At 39.3% G+C, this 19,076-nt stretch overlaps 1 protein-coding gene across 5 annotated transcripts in view; it reads left to right on the top strand.

Moving 5' to 3' along the window:
• The window catches only part of ZDHHC17 (zinc finger DHHC-type palmitoyltransferase 17), a 93,692-nt gene extending 80,017 nt beyond the window's left edge, over positions 1 to 13,675 (top strand). For all 5 annotated transcript variants that reach the window (XM_084957792.1, XM_084957796.1, XM_084957795.1 and 2 more), the window contains 6 exons: positions 373 to 435; positions 3,336 to 3,429; positions 4,580 to 4,663; positions 6,619 to 6,776; positions 7,684 to 7,778; positions 10,793 to 13,675. In XM_084957792.1, coding sequence (XP_084813918.1) covers positions 373 to 435; positions 3,336 to 3,429; positions 4,580 to 4,663; positions 6,619 to 6,776; positions 7,684 to 7,778; positions 10,793 to 10,931 — 633 coding nt within the window. In that variant the 3' untranslated portion in view covers positions 10,932 to 13,675. The remainder of the gene's footprint in view (positions 1 to 372; positions 436 to 3,335; positions 3,430 to 4,579; positions 4,664 to 6,618; positions 6,777 to 7,683; positions 7,779 to 10,792) is intronic.
• The last annotated feature ends 5,401 nt before the right edge of the window (positions 13,676 to 19,076 follow it).

The raw sequence follows: 19,076 nt of genomic DNA, 5'->3' as shown, positions 1-19,076 counted from the left end.
TGGTTTGCCGGGTTTTCTTAGTTATATTCCAGTTCTAAAGATTCAGTCCTTTATTGGACTTAGGTTTGCATTCATCTCTTTATCATCAAAACCTACGCAGACTAGTTCTTAGGGTAGGTAATTTAGTTTTATTCTCAGAAGTGTATTCCTATAACTAAGTTTAGGGTTGCTTTTTCTTACACCCAAGAAATAAAATTGCTGTGTTCGTAACTATAACGCAATAGCAGAAGTTAGTGAAGGGATTTTATTATTTACATCTGAATACATTGGTTACTTAAAAACAAACATCGTGTTTATTGATACTGATGCTGTGGCACAGTAGTTGGTGAATATTGTTCAGTTTTTAATAAAATTTGTTTTTTTAATTTACAGACAATAGTTGAACTTGCAGAGACAGGAAGTCTGGACCTCAGTATATTCTGCAGTACCTGTTTGGTAGTATTTTTTTCTTCATTCTTCCCTCGCTCCTCTCCCCTTAGAAGTGGCGTAGCATAGAGAGTGTGGGAAACCAGAACAGTGTCTTTCGCTGAGCATGTTTCTTGACCCCTCCAGGTGCCTTTTAGACTGCGGCATAGGAGGGAAGGAGGGGAAAAGACGTCTCCTTTCCAGGGCACTTATTCCCGCCGGTACCTTAACTACGCTTGGGCTTCAGTGGTGCCATTCCTTTGTATCCATGCTCGTTTTCCTTTCTTTCTTAAAATACTGTTCAACAGATAAACTATGTAATATTTACTCTCAGTAGGTTACTGTGACTCCCTAACATACTGTTACCCTAATTACATTTTAAGAAAATTCATTCTTCGAGTTCCCATCATGGCTCAGTGGTTAACGAATCTGACTAGGAACCATGAGGTTGCGGGTTTGATCCCTGGCCTTGCTCAGTGGGTTAAGGATCCGGTGTTGCCATGAGCTGTGGTGTAGGCTGGCGGCTACAGCTCTGATTAGACCCTGAGCCTGGGAACCTGCATATGCCCCCAGGAGTGGCCCTAGAAAAGGCAAAAAGACAAAAAGTAAAATAAGAAAAGAAAATTAATTCTTATATTAAAGGTCACATTGGGTAATTGTATAACTTTTAAGACACCATGGCCTCTAACCTGGTTCAATTAGAGCAGGTATCCATGTGTATTAGAGTGTTTATGCAACTTTCAGCACTGTTTTATCATTGATATTAAAAGTTGTCATCTTCAACCAGGTTGTAGATCAAGCTATATACGAAATTAAATGGCATTTATTTATGGAATCAGGTATAATAATCTTGACATGGTTTGTTTTATTATTATAGACATTAATGATTTTCTGCTTAATTTTTATAGGTAGTTCTTGTGAAAAATGTATGACTGCCACAGTGGTTAAACCATGTTTTTCTACATGGAAATGAAAATATCCCCAAATCATGCTTTAAACTAAATGCTCTTTTATACCTTCAGGTTGTACCCTACAGCTGACCTAATGTCTTAACATTTGAATAATAAAATAATTGACTTAATTTAGGATTCTGGAATGAGTTTTTGAAACTGAGCTCTAAATCTCCAGATTCTTTTAAGTTGTTTCACTTAACGATTTTGAATGTTCAAATCCATACTGCTTTACTCGTGGTAACAACTCTAGGGTGCTGACTGGGTTCTTTGGTATTTTTATGCATGGTTGCAAAGGTGTTTGTCTCTGCTCTACAGTGGACAATTTACAGAATTGGTATTCTTAACACTTAGAACATTCTTATGCTCGACTATTCTGTGGAAATATTAATTCTGTTCCCGAAGTCAAGTATACGTGGCCGATGTATTTGCCATGTGACAGATTCTTTAGAGTTGCTCAGTAAAGTGTCATTATTGAATAAATACCTGATGGCAAGAACAAGATTATTTTTGTCATCACAGCATAAACATTTTACTATATGTTTTTGTAAGCTCTGTACTTCTGGATGACTTGGCATTAGGAAGTAAAGGACATACCCTATTATAAAATGATTCAAATTGCCAGAGGTATTTGCATTATATGGTTATTCTTTACTTTGGAAATACAGAAGTCTCTAAGAAGACACATATACATCAGAATTTCCTAAAAATCAGTTGCTCCTCAGGTGAACTAAGGAGATGTGTGGTGGGAGCCCCATGTGAGTTTTCATTGACCTGTGTTGCCCAAAGGGGAAACTTAGCTGAGGGTTGAAAGGAAGGGTAGAGTTTGCTATATCTTACTTCCTTCTCCTAATAGATGTTGTCTCGTATCTTGGTGAAGAATAACTTAGCCTTTTCTTGGGTCACAGATTATTTTGGTACACGGAAGAACTACATAGCATACGTAGGCCTTTTTCTTAGTACTGCAAAACAGTTTATAACCTTATGCAAACTGTTGAGGAGATAGCATTGCTTTTATTGAAACACCAATGAAATTATAAATTTTGTTTCTGGTAAGAGTTAATAATGCTTGCTTTTGTCATGTATCCATCAATGGGACTAGCATCTCGTTGAAAATCACTTTAAACTACTAAAGTCCTTGTGTTAACTTGACCGATTTAGAGTAATGTAGAGAAAAACATCTCGCAACACTTAAAACAGTAAGTCATCATAGACAAGAATTCTTTATTGCCTGTCAAGAGCCGAAAGATGTATTTAATGTTTTTTTGCAACGAATGGAATAGAGACCACGTAAACTTCTTCAGCATGTTGTACTTTCTTATATAAGGTCGTGCAGTTCAGCAGGGAAATTCTGCCTGAGATCTGAGATCTCAGGAGGCCCTGAAAGAAAGATAGGTATGCTAATTGGTTTTAGTTTGGGGGGGGGGGGTGTTTCTTGTGGTTTGTTTGTTTGTTTTTTTGTTTGTTTTGTTTTTTTTGGCTGGCTTTTTAACTTAGACATTTTCTTATTGGTTGGAATTTTAAAAGCTTCTTTTATTCACTTCTAACTTGACCTTCCCTTTACTGAGGAGCAGTTTCATTTCATTAAGCAACAGCCCGTATTTGACCATTAATTGCAGTGAATTTTCATTAAGAAAGCTGAAGAGTGATATTTGAGAAATTTAAGGGTTGTACATTAAGTATAGTACCATTCATTGCAACAGCAAATTGGCCTGTGATTCTGAATTATTTTTGTAAAGTGATGGTTCTGCCCCATCTTAGGAATTTATATTCTACAGTGGCCTTATCATTTTCATTTTTGTTGTGGTGGTTTTATTAAAACAAGTGATTTTGTTTGGTTTTTTCCTTTGGAAACCTTGGTATAATCCTTTTCAAAAAATACAAGTTTTTTTTATCACTGTACTTTGAGGAAAATAAATGTTCAGCTTTCCTCTCTTAGGTATAGTGTCTTTCATAATCTTTTAACGTGCCTGTTAACAGATACGGAAACCAGTGCGGTCCAAACATTGTGGTGTGTGCAACCGCTGCATAGCGAAGTTCGACCATCATTGCCCGTGGGTGGGTAACTGTGTAGGTGAGTTTTATTAGAAATTTCTAAATGTATTGTTGATTGAAGTTCCTGTAGGTAACTCATGAAGTACAATATTAAAGTAGACAGAAAAGGTTCCTTCTTGCACCTTGCACCAACCCTCATTTCCTCAGTTATTTTCTGGTTGGCGGAACATAAGCTCACTTGTGAGAGAGGAAAAAGACCAAATCAGTGTCTAGAAAAGATTGTTACGACTGTTCTGTCCATTTTCTCTAGCGCTTGTTCTTTCCCGCCTTCTCCATTGGAAACAGTGAAATCACGAAGGAGGCAGATAGTACTGCTCTTCAGTCAAAAAGAGAAAGTAAGGCAATAAAAACAGTGGGAAGGTTTTATGTACAGAGGCAGAGAAGAAGGACGTACAAGCACTCCACATACCTCAGTGATCAGGAGCGGTGTAGTCCGAGGCAATGAGCTAAGCGGTCTGGGAGATGGCCGGGGACTTACGAGGGAGCTCAGGGCATTGCAGAGGCTCCGCGCCTCTGTTGGGGAGAAGCCTTTAAGAAGCCGGGTTATAGAGTTCCCGTTGTGGTGCAGAGGAAGAATTTGGCCAGGATCCATGAGGATGTGTGTTTGATCCCTGGCCTTGCTCAGTGGGCCGAGAATCTGGCAATGCCGTCCATGAGCTGTGGTATAGGTCACAGATGTGGCTCGGATCCCACATTGCTGTGGCTGTGGCATAGGCCAGCAGTGACAGCTCGGATTCAGCCCCTAGCCTGGGAACCTCCATGCGCTCCAAGTGCAGCCCTAAAAAGCAAAATTATAAAAAAATAAATAAATGAAAATAAAAAGTTGGATTATAAAGTTTATCAAAGTGAAGGTAAAGTAAGGTGATTTAAACCTCAAATCAAGTGGTAGAATTAATGCTCAGAATTATGATTCGTTTGATTAAGACTCTTGACCTCAGAATGAATATCGTTTCAGTCACTGCATCTTTGTGTGTAAACAATAAGCATTCTTTTAAGACTTTCACTGAAACATTTACTTTCTTGAAGAACATTTTGTAAAGTAACATGTGACTATTTTCCAAGGCGTATCTCGCTTTTTATAACATTTTGCCACCTTCTCCCTGTCCCAAGTGTATTTCCAGTTGTTTTTTTCCCTAGCTGAAAAAAATTACTTCTGTGTTGTTTTTTAGGTGCAGGCAACCATAGATACTTTATGGGCTACCTCTTCTTCTTGCTTTTTATGATCTGCTGGATGATTTATGGTTGTATTTCTTGTGAGTACAATTAGTTTTTTATCTTCTTAAATGTTTGCATACTCATGCTTTACCATATTAATGAAAAATATGGAGTTGCCATTGTGGCTTAGTGGGGAATGAATCCGACTAGGAACCATGAGGTTGTGGGTTCTATCCCTGGCCTCGCTCAGTGGGTTAAGGGTCCGGCGTTCCCGTGAGCTGTGGTGTAGGTCGCAGACACGGCTCAGATCTGGCGTTGCTGTGGCTGTGGCATAGGCCAGCAGCAACAACTACAATTAAACCCCTAGCCTGGGAACCTGCATGTGCCGTGGGTGCAGCCCTAGAAGAGACAAAAAGACAAAAAAAAGAAAAATGTGATAATGACAGATGTCTTTTAACTAAAAATTAAGGTTTGGGTCACCTTACTGCAATGAAGCATAAGTTAAAAATGGGTGTAGAACTATCAAATATGTTTAACGCACTGTCCTTTAATAGGCTTTGAAAAGCTTTGAGTAAAATACACAAGTATTTTTCACATCACATGCTTGCTTTACTCTAGTAGTTTATAATTTCTGTAATTGTGTTAGTTTTTTTTTTTTTTTTTTTTTTTTTTTTTTTTTTTTTAAGGGCCACACCCGCGGCACATGGAGCTACCCAGGCTAGGAGTCTAATCGGAGCTGTAGCTGCTGGCCTACACCACAGCCACAGCAACACCAGATCTGAGCCACATCTGTGATCTACACGACAGCTCAGGACAACACCAGATCCTTAACCTACTTAGCAAGGCCAGGGATCGAACCTGAAACCTCATGGTTCTTAGTCAGATTCATTTAGGCTGTCACGACAGGAACTCCAGTTGCTCTTTCTTACCAGACAGCCAGGAATATAGTTGAGGTTAAGTTTGGATAGAACTTGAAATATTTTGAAGAGTCAGGTATATTATTGCCTACTAGAGAATATTTAAAAGGTTAAGAATATGCTATTATTCACTCGGTCATATGGGTTATTTTAGAAGAAATGGTGGGTTTGTTTTGCATTGAGAACAATTTGGAAAGAGTTTAAAAGAAAATATTATTTACTGCCCCTCAGGGCTTGATGGTACTTAAATATATATTAGATACTGACTTAAAAAGAAGTCTTGGATGATGTCCTAGTCCTCCTCCTCCTCCAGATATTAATAATAACCTCTGTTATTGCCCTAATGAAAAAGGAGGCTACCTCCTCAAATGGAGATGAGTGGAGAGAAAGATGTGTTCAGCGCTCTTGACTTAATCTCTGGCCCAACACACCTGCGAGAGAGCATAGTCCTGCCAATGACATGAGTTCTTTATGGCAGCAGCTCCCAAAGAGTAGATTTTGGTTTCAAACCAGCCCCACAAACCAAGGTGGTCTTGTTGTGTTATATGCCTCCCTTCCAAAGACGTCCCAAGTGTGTAAATCATCTTATCTTTGTATAAAGGAAACTTTTTGTAAGGAGTATATGAATGCAATACTAATCAAATAACTGTGTATTGTTACAGTACCAGTTTAATGTTGACTGCTGCTTTTTCCATTTGTTTTTGATATGTTTTTTCACTGATAGTTAATGAAATTATTTAAGAGTATAAAAATATTTGCATTGCAAGTCATCAAATTCTTTTTTTTTTTTTTTTTTTTTTTTTTGGTCTTTTTGCCATTTCTTGTGCCGCTCCCACGGCACATAGAGGTTCCCAGGCTAGGGGTCTAATGGGAGCTGCAGCCGCTGGCATACGCCAGAGCCACAGCAACGCGGGATCTGAGCCACATCTGCAACCCACACCACAGCTCACAGCAACACCGGATTGTCAACCCACGGAGCAAGGGCAGGGATCGAACCCACAACCGCATGGTTCCTAGTCAGATTCGTTAACCACTGTGCCACGACAGGAACTCCCATCAAATTCTTGTGTCATGTTTTCCAAGCGGTCCTTACCACAAAGTCTGCATACATTTGACTACTGCTGCTCTGATTTTAGACTGGGGGCTCCACTGTGAGACCAGTTACACCAAGGATGGATTTTGGACGTATATTACTCAAATTGCCACATGTTCCCCGTGGATGTTCTGGATGTTTCTGAACAGTGTTTTTCATTTCATGTGGGTGGCTGTCCTGCTCATGTGTCAGATGTACCAGGTATGTGCAGAGGTTCATTATTTGTTCTTTAGCATGCCGAGAACTCTTAAAATTTCACTCCTTGCTTAAAAGATAACAGTGTATTCTCTTTATAATCACGTTTCCATCTACTCTTCTTCTTCCCTCTTTCCCTCCACCTCTCCTCCCCCTTGTGCTATGAATTTTTGACTTTGAGTACTACTCTCGACAAAACTTTTTATTTCAGTTTCCTGATTTACATACATCCAGTTGAATGTAAATGTGAGCTTAGATTGATGGTGCCATTGATTTTGTGTGTTTTTTAATAGTAATATTTTATCACCTACAAGTATGTCTTTATTCAAGTCCTTTTTTAAAATCAGGATTATTTTTTAAAAAGACTGATTTTTTTTTTTTTTTGTTTTTTTGCCATTTCTTGGGCTACTTTCGCAGCATATGGAGGTTCCCAGGCTAGGGGTCCAATCGGAGCTGTAGCCACCAGCCTATGCCAGAGCCACAGCAACGCGGGATCCGAGCTGCATCTGCGGCCCACACCACAGCTCACGGCAACACCAGATCCCCAACCCACTGAGCGAGGCCAGGGATCGAACCTGCAGCCTCATGGTTCCTAGTCAGATTCGTTAACCCCTGAGCCACGAAGGGAACTCCTAAAAAGACTGCTTTTTAAAGAGTCTGTTGGAGAAATAGTATGTACTTTATGTCTGTCTTTCTACATGCACAATGCCAAGCAACCTGTTTTAAAATATTTTCCCTGTTTAACCACCTACTTTTCACAAAGTCAAATGATATGTAAACCAGCTTGATGATCTCCTGATGGAAAGCCAAAATCCGACTTTGTCATTTTTCTCTCCATCCTGATCCTCTGGAGAAATAATTTGTTTTACGTTAAATATTCAGAGTTAATGGTTTGCCTTCTTTTCCCCTTTAGATATCGTGTTTAGGCATAACTACAAATGAAAGAATGAATGCCAGGCGGTACAAGCACTTTAAAGTCACAACAACGTCCATCGAAAGCCCATTCAAGTACGTACAATCTGCGAATTTAAGGTTTTCTCTGGGTACGTGAAGTTCCTTACTAACGTGAACTCAGCAGGTATCTAGTGAGTACATCAAAGAGAAACATTTTCTTTAAGCATGTTAATAAGATATGAAACAGGGACTGTTTCTTTTGCTTAGCAGTGCATCAAAAAATAGCTTATAAAACATAAAAAATGCCGAGATCTCTGCCAGATGAAGCATGGTTAGTTTACCATAACTTTAGTATTCATCGCATTAACTATATATAAATTTGTGATATTCCTCTTTTTCTTGATTATACAATTCAAACTTTATTGACCTACTAACATTTAACATTTGTTCTGTAGCTTTTCCATCAATTTACAGATCTTTGTTAAAAAAAAAGAATGTTTCCAGAAAACTGAAGTAAGATTTTAAAAATTACAGTCTATTGAAATTCACTATTTAGAGAAGTTTCCCAGACTTTAGAGCAGCGACTTTTTGGTGCAAATTACTTGTTTTATTTGCTCTTTGAATGACACAAAACGCTCCATACACCTAGTTTTCTTTTTTTTTCATTTTTTTCTTTTTCCCCTTCATAGGGCCACACTCGAGGCACATGGAGGTTCCCAGGCTAGGGGTCTAATCAGAGCTACAGCTGCCGGCCTACAGCACAGCCACAGCAATGCCAGGTCCAAGCCGAGTCTGTGCCTACACCACAGCTCATGGCAGTGCTGGATCCTTAACCCACTGAGCGAGGCTATGGATCGAAGCTGCAACCTTATGGTTATTAGTCGGATTCGTTTCCACTTCTCTGTGATGGGAACTCCTCTTTTTCTTTTTTTTAATTAAAGTATAGTTGACTCTAACATTGTATTAGTTTTAGGCATACTACATAATGGTTTGGTATTTGTATATATTGTAAAATGGTTACCTCAATAAAATCTAATTGATACGCGTCACCATACTTAGTTGCAAAAAATGTTTTCCTTGTCATGAAAACTTGTAAGATCTTCTCTCCTAGCTGTTTTCACATGTACAGTAGTGTTAACTGTAGTCACGTGCTGTACGTGACGTCCCCAGGACTGACTTATTTCAGAACTAGAGGTTTGACCTTTGAGCCCCTTCTCCTGTCTCACCCCCGCCCCCCCACGCCCCAGCCTCTGTTCTCTCTACCTGTGACCTGTGGGTTTGTTGGTGTAGATTCCATGCAGGTGAGGTTGTGTGGTTTTTATCTTTGTCTGACCCTCAGGGTCCCGCCATGTGGTCACAAATGGCTAGATTTCCTTTTGTAAAATGGTTGCGTTTTGTTTCTCTGTGTGTGTATCCCGTTTTTCAGTCTTTTCTCCATCGATGGAGACCCAGGTTGTTTCTGTATCTTGGCTGTTGTAACTAACGCTGCTGTGAACATGGAGGTCGCAGATAGCTTTGCAAGTTAGTGTTTTCATTTTCTTTGGGTACATACCCAGAAGGCACATTGTTGGGCCATTCGGTGGTTCTCTTTGTGCTTTTCTAAGGCATCTCCTACGGTTTTCCACATTGCCTTGCACCAGTCTGCATTCCTGCGAGTAGTGCACCAGAGTCCCCTTCCCCCACATCCTCACCAATACTTGTCACTTCTTGCTTTTGATAATGGCCATTCTAACAGGTGAGGGATGACGTCTCATTGTGGTGCTGATTTGCATTTTCCTAAAAATTAGTGATGTTGATTGAGCATCTCCTCCTTTGTCTGTGGGCCTCTGTATGGCTTCCTTAGAAAAATGTCTGTTCAGATGGCCAGTCTTTTAATTGGATTATTTGCTTTTTTGTGCTTGTGTGAGTTCTTTATGTATTTTGGATATTAGCTCCTTATCAGATACATGGTTTACAAATGTTTTTTCTGTTCTGTTTTCATTTTGTTGATGTGCGGAAGATTTCTGGTTTAATGTAGTCTCATTTACTTTTGCTTTTGTTGCCTTTGCTTTTGGTATTAGATTGAAAAATTCGTTACCAGGACTGATGTCAAGGACACCTGTGTTTTCTGGTTTCACTTCTTATATTCTAGTTTAATCTATTTTGAGTTGATTGTTGTGTGTGGTATACGACAATGGTCCAGTGGTCCAGTTTTTCTTTTGCATGTGGCTTTTCAGTTTTCCCAACACCATTTATTGAAGAAATTGTCCTATTCTTTTATTTATATGCATATTTTTATTTTTCATTCAGTTGGAAGTTAAGAAATGATTGTTTCCTGATTATATGAAATGTTTAAACTTTGGGTTTTATTTAAGTTACTTGTTTACTAGCTTCAAGGTTTGGTGGTGCTATTAATTGTCTCATGCTTCTTGAAAGCATGCATACCTTTAAATAAAAGTAAAAATAAGAGTCAGTTGGATAGTTTTGAGAATTCTTCCATAGGTACAATTATTATATAAGATATAGAACTTACTGGTTTTCTAAAGATATTCTTTTTTTTTTTTTTTTTGGCTGTGCTTGAGGCATGCAGAAGTTCCTGGGTCAGGGATCAAACCTATGCCACAGCAGTGACAACACTGGATTATTAACTGTTAGGCCACCAGGGAACTCCCTGAAGATATTCTAAAATTCTGGGACCTTTGTTTGATATTTCTTTTTTTTTAAATTGTTACTCTTAGATAACTGTCACATTTATGCTATACATATTATTTTGTCTTTTACTGTCTCAACTTTGGATATATTTTGTCTCTTTGCCAAAGAGCCACCAATCAAGGAAAGGTTTCATCAAAAATTACATATGACACAGGAATGAAAAAAATGCAAATTTGAATAACTTTAAAATATAATTGTGTGAAACATCAGTGTTGTCAAAGCTGTGAAAAAACATGAATGCATATGTATTTTGTAGAGTTATAAACAAATTTTTTCCTGGCAAGTAACCTGAGTTTTTACATTTAGAAAAAAAATATTTAACATCAAAGTTGTATTAAACTTATATATTAAGTCATTGTACTAATAGACTTTCTCTCTCTTTTTTTTTTTTTTCCTTTTCTTTCTTTTTTTTTTTTTTTCTGGTGGGGGATGTTTAGCCATGGATGTGTAAGGAATATTATAGACTTCTTTGAATTTCGATGCTGTGGCCTCTTTCGTCCTGTTATTGTGGACTGGACCAGGCAGTATACAATAGAATATGACCAAATATCAGGATCTGGGTACCAGCTCGTGTAGCAGCATCTTTATCCTGTGAAGCATATTGCTGAGTGGTGCCTGAAAATTGTGTCTGTCCGTGTCTCTCTCACACTCGAATCCACATCCTTTGAACAAATAGCATGCTGTACGTAGGGCTAACAGTGAATTTTACAGTCTTTCTTTCAACGCTTTTATTAACGAAAGCCAACATGGACAGAACACACTGCCACTTCTGGGAAGAATAAAGATCTTAAGAATTTTAATGGTTCTCACTGTGGGAATTCACAACATACTCAGCTTTTCGGTTTTGTTCTCATAACATTTTTTCATGAAAAAATGGTGAACTTATTCTGTTGACAGACTGGTGGTATACGATCGGAAATGTTCGATTCTATCTAAAACTAAATTTATGGCATACAACTAAACTTTATGATGCAATTTACTATTAGTATTGCATTTAATTCCAAGAGAGTTGTCATAAATTGATTCAGACTAGTATTATGTACATTTTAGAATGTACATGTAAATACTGTGATAAAAATCATGTGGTTTTATTAGAGATCTACTGTAATGTGTCTTCAAGGGCACAAGAAAATAATGTTCACAAAAAATGTGCTAACATTTTATTGCTATCAGCTGTTGCAACGCTGATATATTTCTAGTTCAGTGAAATAATTTGTAGCAACCTTGCTCTAAGGTTTTATGGTCTGATAATAAAGCACTTGCATGAGTATAGTAAGTCATGTTATTTTGTTCCAGTTAAAAGCCCTGCTAAGTGCATGTTACACCTCATAGAATGTATACTAGCACACACTATCCAGTAAAGCATAAATTAGAATTTAATTTGATGTGCAGATAGTCCAGTTTTTAAGCGTTGAGCTATTTTTTAAAAAACGCAGGACAGATAAGTTAATGCAAAATTCTCAGTAATAGAGATAAGTGGAAATACTGCAAAATAAATTGTAGACAAAATAATGGCATCTAGCTGAAGATGGTGCATGATCTCTGTATATATAGCACATGTGAATAAAAGAAAAGCAATGGTATATTCTAATTTTTAAAAAACAACCTATCAGAAAGAATTTTACCCCCAAGATTGTTTCAATTTTCTCAATATTGACTGTTTTGAAATTTGCTACTGCCTTCTGAAACCATTTCAGAAAGATTTCCTAATTGTTCAACATGATGCACTGATCAGTTTTTGTTGCAGCATTTCCATACTCTCATGGTGAACTCTTATTCGTCACGACTTGCATAAATATTGTTTACAGAATGTGACTTGGTTTAGTCCTCTTAAGTGCTGTAGCAAACTGTGGTTCGAGCAGCCTGTGGGAAACGTGTGAGAGGGAAGGGGCTGCGGGAGGGTGGGAAAAAGCGGTCAGATTGGTGACAGATCCTAGACCAGTGTAAAGATTGTGTATGTATATAAATAATTTATCAAATAGTTTTCTCTGTGTCTCTATGTGTTAGCGTATTTAAAGCTGCTCATTTCATTTTATCCAACCAAAAAGAAAAGGGAGATAACTAATGAGCTTCTAGTGGTGTTCAATATTGCTGTTAATAGGCATTATATACTGCAAGTTCACTGCATGTCTGATGCTCGGAAAAATTAGTATTCTCTGTAAACTGCAGATTACAGGTATTAAAGCAATCTAGTGGCATACCCGCCCCTTGCCTTAGTACGAGGAGCAGTGAAAATGTATATAGTGGGTGTTCAGTATTTCCAAGTACCATTTTTATATAGTAGTTTCTTTGACCATCAGTCATACATCAAAAAGATTACCCTTAGTGTATGTGAGTGTTTTAATATTAGAAAATTGGCATACACACTTTATTTTTGAAAAGGGACGAGATGGGTGTGGGGCGGCAATAGCATTGTGCCATTTTGTCATAGAATGTACAAAATTGGTTACCTTTACAAATGTCTCTGCTAGTTTTGACTACTAATTGGGGGGAATTTTTGGATAATTTTTAAATTCAAAGTTATTTATAAAAGGCTAGAATTTGTTTTAATTTTTTGTACTTTGAGCCACTTCACATGAAGACTCAGTTGCAATTTTTATCAACTACATTTTTATTAACAGTCAAATACAGTGGTGGTTTTCTCAGAGTTTGGATGAGAGTGTTGTTACCATGTTTCTTCTTTGTGGTACAATATTCTTTTCAGTGCAAAAGAGATGTCTTTTAGTTAAATAGGGGAAAAAAAAAAAGAAAAAACCACACCAAACCTCTTGATGTATAAGTACATGGAAAATATTAGCTATGTGAGTGCTTTAGTGCTAAGCATCTCACAGCACCAGTGAAATCTATAATTGAGAAATGGTCGGGTGGTCAAGAGCCAACTATGCAGCAGTGTACTGTCTAGTTATTTTGTAGGTCTGTGTGTGGAACCAGTTTAACCCTATTCTAAGTTGTATATGAAGGTGACCCTTTGGGGGATAGTTCATATCAGCTAATTTGGATACTTTTAGCAAATAGGAACTTATTTCTTAGCTATGAACATGCATTACTTCTTTGGAATTTTTTTCCTTATTTTTGTTGTTCCCAGGAATTTATTTGAAATATTAATAGGCATAAAATAGCATCATTATTGTACTTAAGCTATGGATATTTTATTTTATATTTTCTTTATTTATAACTGTGCCAAGTATTATTTTGCTACTTACCATGTTACTCTGTGGAAGGAAAAACCTGTAAAGTGTTTAATAAATTAGCTCTCCTTACATAAATTAAATCTGTCAAAATTTTGTAAAATATTAATCAGAATAAATATTGACTCTTAAGTGTGTGCTTGTTTGTTATTTTGCTCAGTTCACGTCAAGAAATTGATGAAATACTGGCAGTGGTACCTATAATATGAAAAGATTATTCTGTATGTTTATATCTGGGTCCCCTAGGAATCAAATGGCAAGACTAGAAATCTGCAAAAGTAGAAGGTGGTGAAGTATTCTTTAAAAAAAAGCAACAAAAACCAAACTCTAGTTCTAATTTGTGTATATGTGTGTGTAATTATTTTTTTAGTAAGAGAATATGTTTTTCTTTAAGAATTTTCGATTCCATGGAATTAATTAGGATCCTCAGGGATCTTACGAATCTCTTCAGTTTAAGTCTAAGTCTGTCTAAAACTCCGTAGTAAAAGACTGGAAGAGGAAACCTACTAACCATAGGTGTCAGTTACCTGAGAAACTCTGCATGACAAAGAAGCTTTTATTTGAGAATTTAAAAGGTGAAAAATATGGAGGAGCCCATTGCAGTGGTTCACATGTTGTTTATTATTTAACTGAGAGCCCAGTGGTATTAGATCTTGAAATAATAATCATTAATTATTTCACTGTATTGAAAGTAATGCCGCCAGAGCTGTGCAGAACTCAAGCGATAGTATTTTGAACAAGTATAAATAATAAAGGAAATTCTACAGTAACCTCTCACTTTTTATTCCAGTTAGGTACTTTTCTCCTATTTATTGTCGTCTTGTCTGGAACCCGTAATCCTTCCCAGAGTGGTATATTGTACCCATGACACGGATGCCTGGTTCTAAGAATTTATAGAGATAATTGGAAATGAGTGGTACATACCAGGACAAGAAATCTAATTTAGCTTCAGGTCAGAAAGTAAAACTTCAGTTTCATAAAATTGTTAGTATAAGAGTTTTCTATTAAATGTCTTTGCAACTTCTAAAATAGAAAAATCTGAAGTTCCCTTTGTGGCTCAGCGGAAAGGAATCTTACTAGCATCCATGAGGACACAGGTTCGATCCCTGGCCTCACTCAGTGGGTTAAGGATCCAGCGTTGCCCTGAGTCATGGTGTAGGTAGTAGATCTGGCGTGGCTGTGGTGTAGGGCAGCGGCTACAGCTCTGATTCGACCCCTAGCCTGGGAACCTCCATATGCTGTGGGTGCAGCCCTAAAAATACAAATAAGAAGAAGAAGAAGAAAAGAAAAATCTGTAATTCCAAGTGGAATATTCAAAATGTCCCTTGGTCTAGGTCAGCTAAGTCACAGACTCAAGGAAAACAGATGTGTCTCTTAGGAAACCCTCTTGCCTTTGAATTAGACTGTGAACGTTTTGCTCAGGTCAATCTTAACCAGAATATCTCTGCTGTTTGTTGTATCTGTAGGTTAATGGTTTTCATCAAAATTGGAAAATTCTCAGTCATTATTTCTTCAAATATTTTTCTTTCCCCCTCTTAGCAAACTCCAATTACACATATATTAGGCCACTTGCGATTGCCCTCCAGCTCCCTGGTAATTCAGTTTTTGAAATTCTCTTTCTTTTTCCCAGTGTTCACTTTAGATAGTTTTACGTCTTTAAGTTCAATTAAAGTTTTCTTCTGCACTGTCTGGTCTGTCCTCAGAATCATTCACGCCACATTATAGTTCGCACCCACAATGTTTGATTTGGACAATTTTACATCTTCTCTATCTCGGCTTAACTTTTCAAAAATAAAGCATATAGGGGTTCCCTGTTGTGGCACATTGGGAACGAATCTGACGAGGAACCATGAGGTTGCGGGTTCGCTCCCTGGCCTTGCTCAGTGGGTTAAGGATCAGGCGTTGCCAGGAGCTGTGGTGTAAGTCACAGATGCGGCTCGAATCCTGAGTTGCTGTGGCTCACGTGTTGGCTGGCAGCTGTGGCTCTGATTTGACCCCTAGCCTGGGACCTTCCATATGCCACGGGTACAGCCCTAAAGAGACAAAAAACCCACAAGAAAACAAAAATAAAGCATACAGTTATAATGAATTGTTTTGATATTCTGTGTGTGTGTGTGTGTGTATGTGTGTGTGTGTGTTTAGGGCTGCACCCGTGGCATATGGTAGTTCCCAGGCTGAGGGTCGAATCAGGAGCTGTAGCAGCAGCCCCAGCCCCGGCCCCAGCAACATGGGATCCAAGCCGGGTCTGCGACCTACAGCACAGCTCACTGCCACCCTGCATCCTTAACCCACTGAGCGAGGCCAGGGATCAAACCCACATCCTCATGGATAGTAGTCAGTTTCATTACCGCTGAGTCACAACAGGAAATCCTGTTCTAATATTCTTACCTGCTAATGTTCATGTGTACATCAGGTCTAGGTTGGTTTTGTTAAGATTTTTTTTCATCATCATGGATCCTGTTTTCCTGCTTCTTTGAGTGCTTGGTAGTTACTGATTGGCTATCAGACACTGTGAATTAAGTGCTGGATATTTTTGTGTTCCTATAAAAATTCCGGAGTTTTGTTCTTGGAGGCAGTTATTTGGAAACTTTGATTCTTTCAGGTTTTGTGGTTAAGCAAGATGTGTTAGGCAGGACCAGAGCGGTGTTCCATTTAGGGTTAATTGTTCACCACGACTGAGGCAAGAGCTGAATCTCATTTCCCGATCTCACTGGCGAGAACAGGAGCTACTCCTGACTCCATGTGAGCACCAGACACCGCTCTACCTCGTTCAGATGGTTTTTCCCATAATCTTGGGTTGTCACCTGCATGCGTGTGCAACCAGCACACAGCTGAAGACGTGAACAGCGAGGCAGGGCCGTGCTCTGTGCATCTTTGGAGCTGTTTCTCGGCAGAGTCTCTCCGATCCCTCCGGCTCCCGCTGCCTCTGTTTCTCTGAAACTGAGCCCTTCTCCACCTCCCTCCGAATTCTCCCTCTTGGCACCCTGGCCTGCAAACTCAAAAGAGTAAGCTTGCTAATCCTGAGGCTAATCTCATGTTCCCTAGAGCTGTCCTTTGTTGCCTGTTGTCAGTTGTTCTGAAAACCTTATTTTTTTTCATGTAATGTGTGATTTTGATTGTTTTAAGTGAGAGAGCAAATCTGGTTCCTGTTATTTCAACTATGCTATGGGTGGAAGTCTGAATTAATATACTTCTTAAAGTTTTCTTTAATTTCTAACATGGAAAATAATGATAGAGGCAACTGACATTCCTCAGTGATTGAGGAGTGTAAAGGGGTCCGGAGGTGAAAAACTTTGAGAACCAGTGGTCCCGGCCAGCATCCCCAGTGCTCCTTGAGATGGTGGTGGTTCCACGGACCACTAGTTCAGCACATGGCTTTTCTTCAGCTTAAAACAGACTTCTCACCCACAAGGTGTCAGAGCCTGCAGTGTGTTGGTGTGTGCTGCGAATTGACAGGAATATAGACACAGACAGACGGCTGTAACGCTCCCTCAACTTAATTCGTTGGGAAGACTTTGTAGAACCAGAGCTGCCACCCGTCCTCCCGCAGTGCCGCGTCACCGCAAGGGGGTGAAGGTGTTCCAAGCAGGTCATTTTTAAAACAAAAATATTTATTTACCATGCAGCCGTTTAACGTGACATTGGGGTAACTTCGGGGTTACCAAACTTGTTGACGTACATCTGAAAGATGAAAGTGGTTCCTCCCAGAACAGTCTGCCTAAAGCCAAATTCCCTTGTCACTCCTAGAGGCCCTGGAAGCTAATTTCTTAGTTTTGGAGTAGCTGTTTTGCCAGGGCTCCCAATTTAAGATTAAATTTAATTCTGAACTGGGGGGGGGGGTCCTCCTAGCAAGTGAAAATCTTAAATTACCAGGTACCTGGCAGTTTCATGTATTTTCCTCTCAGGTATCTATTTGCATCTCTGATACAACTTGGGAGACATCGTCGGATGGGAAATGCTGGCTCTCTGTGGAAACAGTTTTTGTGTCATTCTGGTTATCCATAGCACCAAAAAGTTGAGTGGGCTTAAAATGGTATTTTTGTTCCCAGATCTGCAGTTTAGTCAGAACTCAGCAAGAACAGCTCGCTTTGTTCTACTTGGTGACAGTTGGGATGGTTAAAAACTGGGTACTGGAACAATCTGAAAGTTCACTCATTTGCTTGTCTGTTGGCTGATACTGGCTGACGGGGGATCTTAGCTGAAGCTATGGCTGTAAAACCTACCTGTGGCCTCCCTGTGTAATCTGGGCTTCCTCAAACACGGTGGCTGCGTTCCAAGAGTAAGCATCTCAAGAGAAAGAGGCCAGCAAAAGCTCTATTTCCAACCAAGCGCAGTCCATCATACTCTGTTTAGTTAAAAATGAGTCTCTTGGGAGTTCCTGTTGTGGCTCAGCAGTAATGAACCCGACAAGTATCCATGAGGATGCTGGTTTGATCCCTGGTTCCGCTCAGTGGGTTAAGGAGCCAGTGTTGCCCAAGCTGCGGTGTGATCGCAGACGCAGCTCGGATCCCGCTTGGCTGTGGCTATGGCTGTGGTGTAGGCCGGCAGCTCGAATTCCACCCCTAGCCTGGGAACTTTACATGTTGCAGGTGTGACCCAAAAAAGGAGCAACCACCACAAGTCACTGAGGTTGACCCTTATTCAAAGGGAAGGGAATTAGATGCCATCTTTTGATGTGTGTGTCAGAGAATTTGTGTGCATGTTTAAAACGACCCCAGAATGAACTGAAGTCACTCCTACCGCTTCCTCAATTCAGTCTGTTTCCTTTCTTGTTCATGACCTTCTCCAGCCGGCTTAGCAAAAAGGCCCTCCGTTCTCCCCCAGTGGAACGAGCCTTATGGCACATGTGAAAGGCTCCGGGCTGTGATGTAAATTACCACGGATTTTTTCACCTGCTACACCCTCAGCTGGCTTTTCCCCCACTACATTTCTGCCTTTTTTTTAAAGTCATATAATAACACACCCCCTTTAAAACAAGTAGTATCATATGTTAAAATAGGTCTTGGAAAAATTAAGATGTATTCAGATTAGGCTGGTTCAATTTTACAAATAACACATTGCCAACAAATTTCATACCCAACCCCTGGAAAAAAAAAAGGGTTAGTTTGACTCTTTGGTGATGAAATGAAAGTTTCTGGAGAAATAATGGAAATATTCCTTTGTCTCATATTCCTTTTCTTCCTGAGCTGGCTGAATGTGCCAGGACCATGTAACATTCTTTGCTCATTTTGCAGTATTGAAATAGGGGAGAAAATCACTCCAGTTTCCAGGATTAGTAAACCGCCATCTGTCAGATGGGAGTAGGGAGTCTGAAAAATGTCACAGCAGTAAGCCTCATATTCTATAGTTGTCTGCAGGTTGCTGTTTGTAGTGATCTCTAGGTATAGACAAAACAAGTTTTAGGTGTTTGAGCCCTGTGCCCACCCTCAGTGTACCTTTCTGAGGCACTTGTTAGAAGGCTTACTGGCCCCGCCCTTAGAGCTTCTGCTTCTCGGTGGCCCAGGAATCTGCCTTTTAACTCTCCCAGGTGACT

The sequence above is a fragment of the Sus scrofa genome, chromosome 5 (assembly GCF_054392235.1).
Source record: "Sus scrofa isolate SSC_HxYL_T2T_F1_AM1 chromosome 5, Sscrofa_HxYL_maternal_Yorkshire_Landrace_v2.0, whole genome shotgun sequence".
NCBI classification, from domain to species: Eukaryota; Metazoa; Chordata; class Mammalia; order Artiodactyla; family Suidae; genus Sus; species Sus scrofa.
The sequence above is the reverse complement of the archived record's forward strand: the minus strand, read 5'-3'. Positions and strand labels throughout refer to the sequence as shown.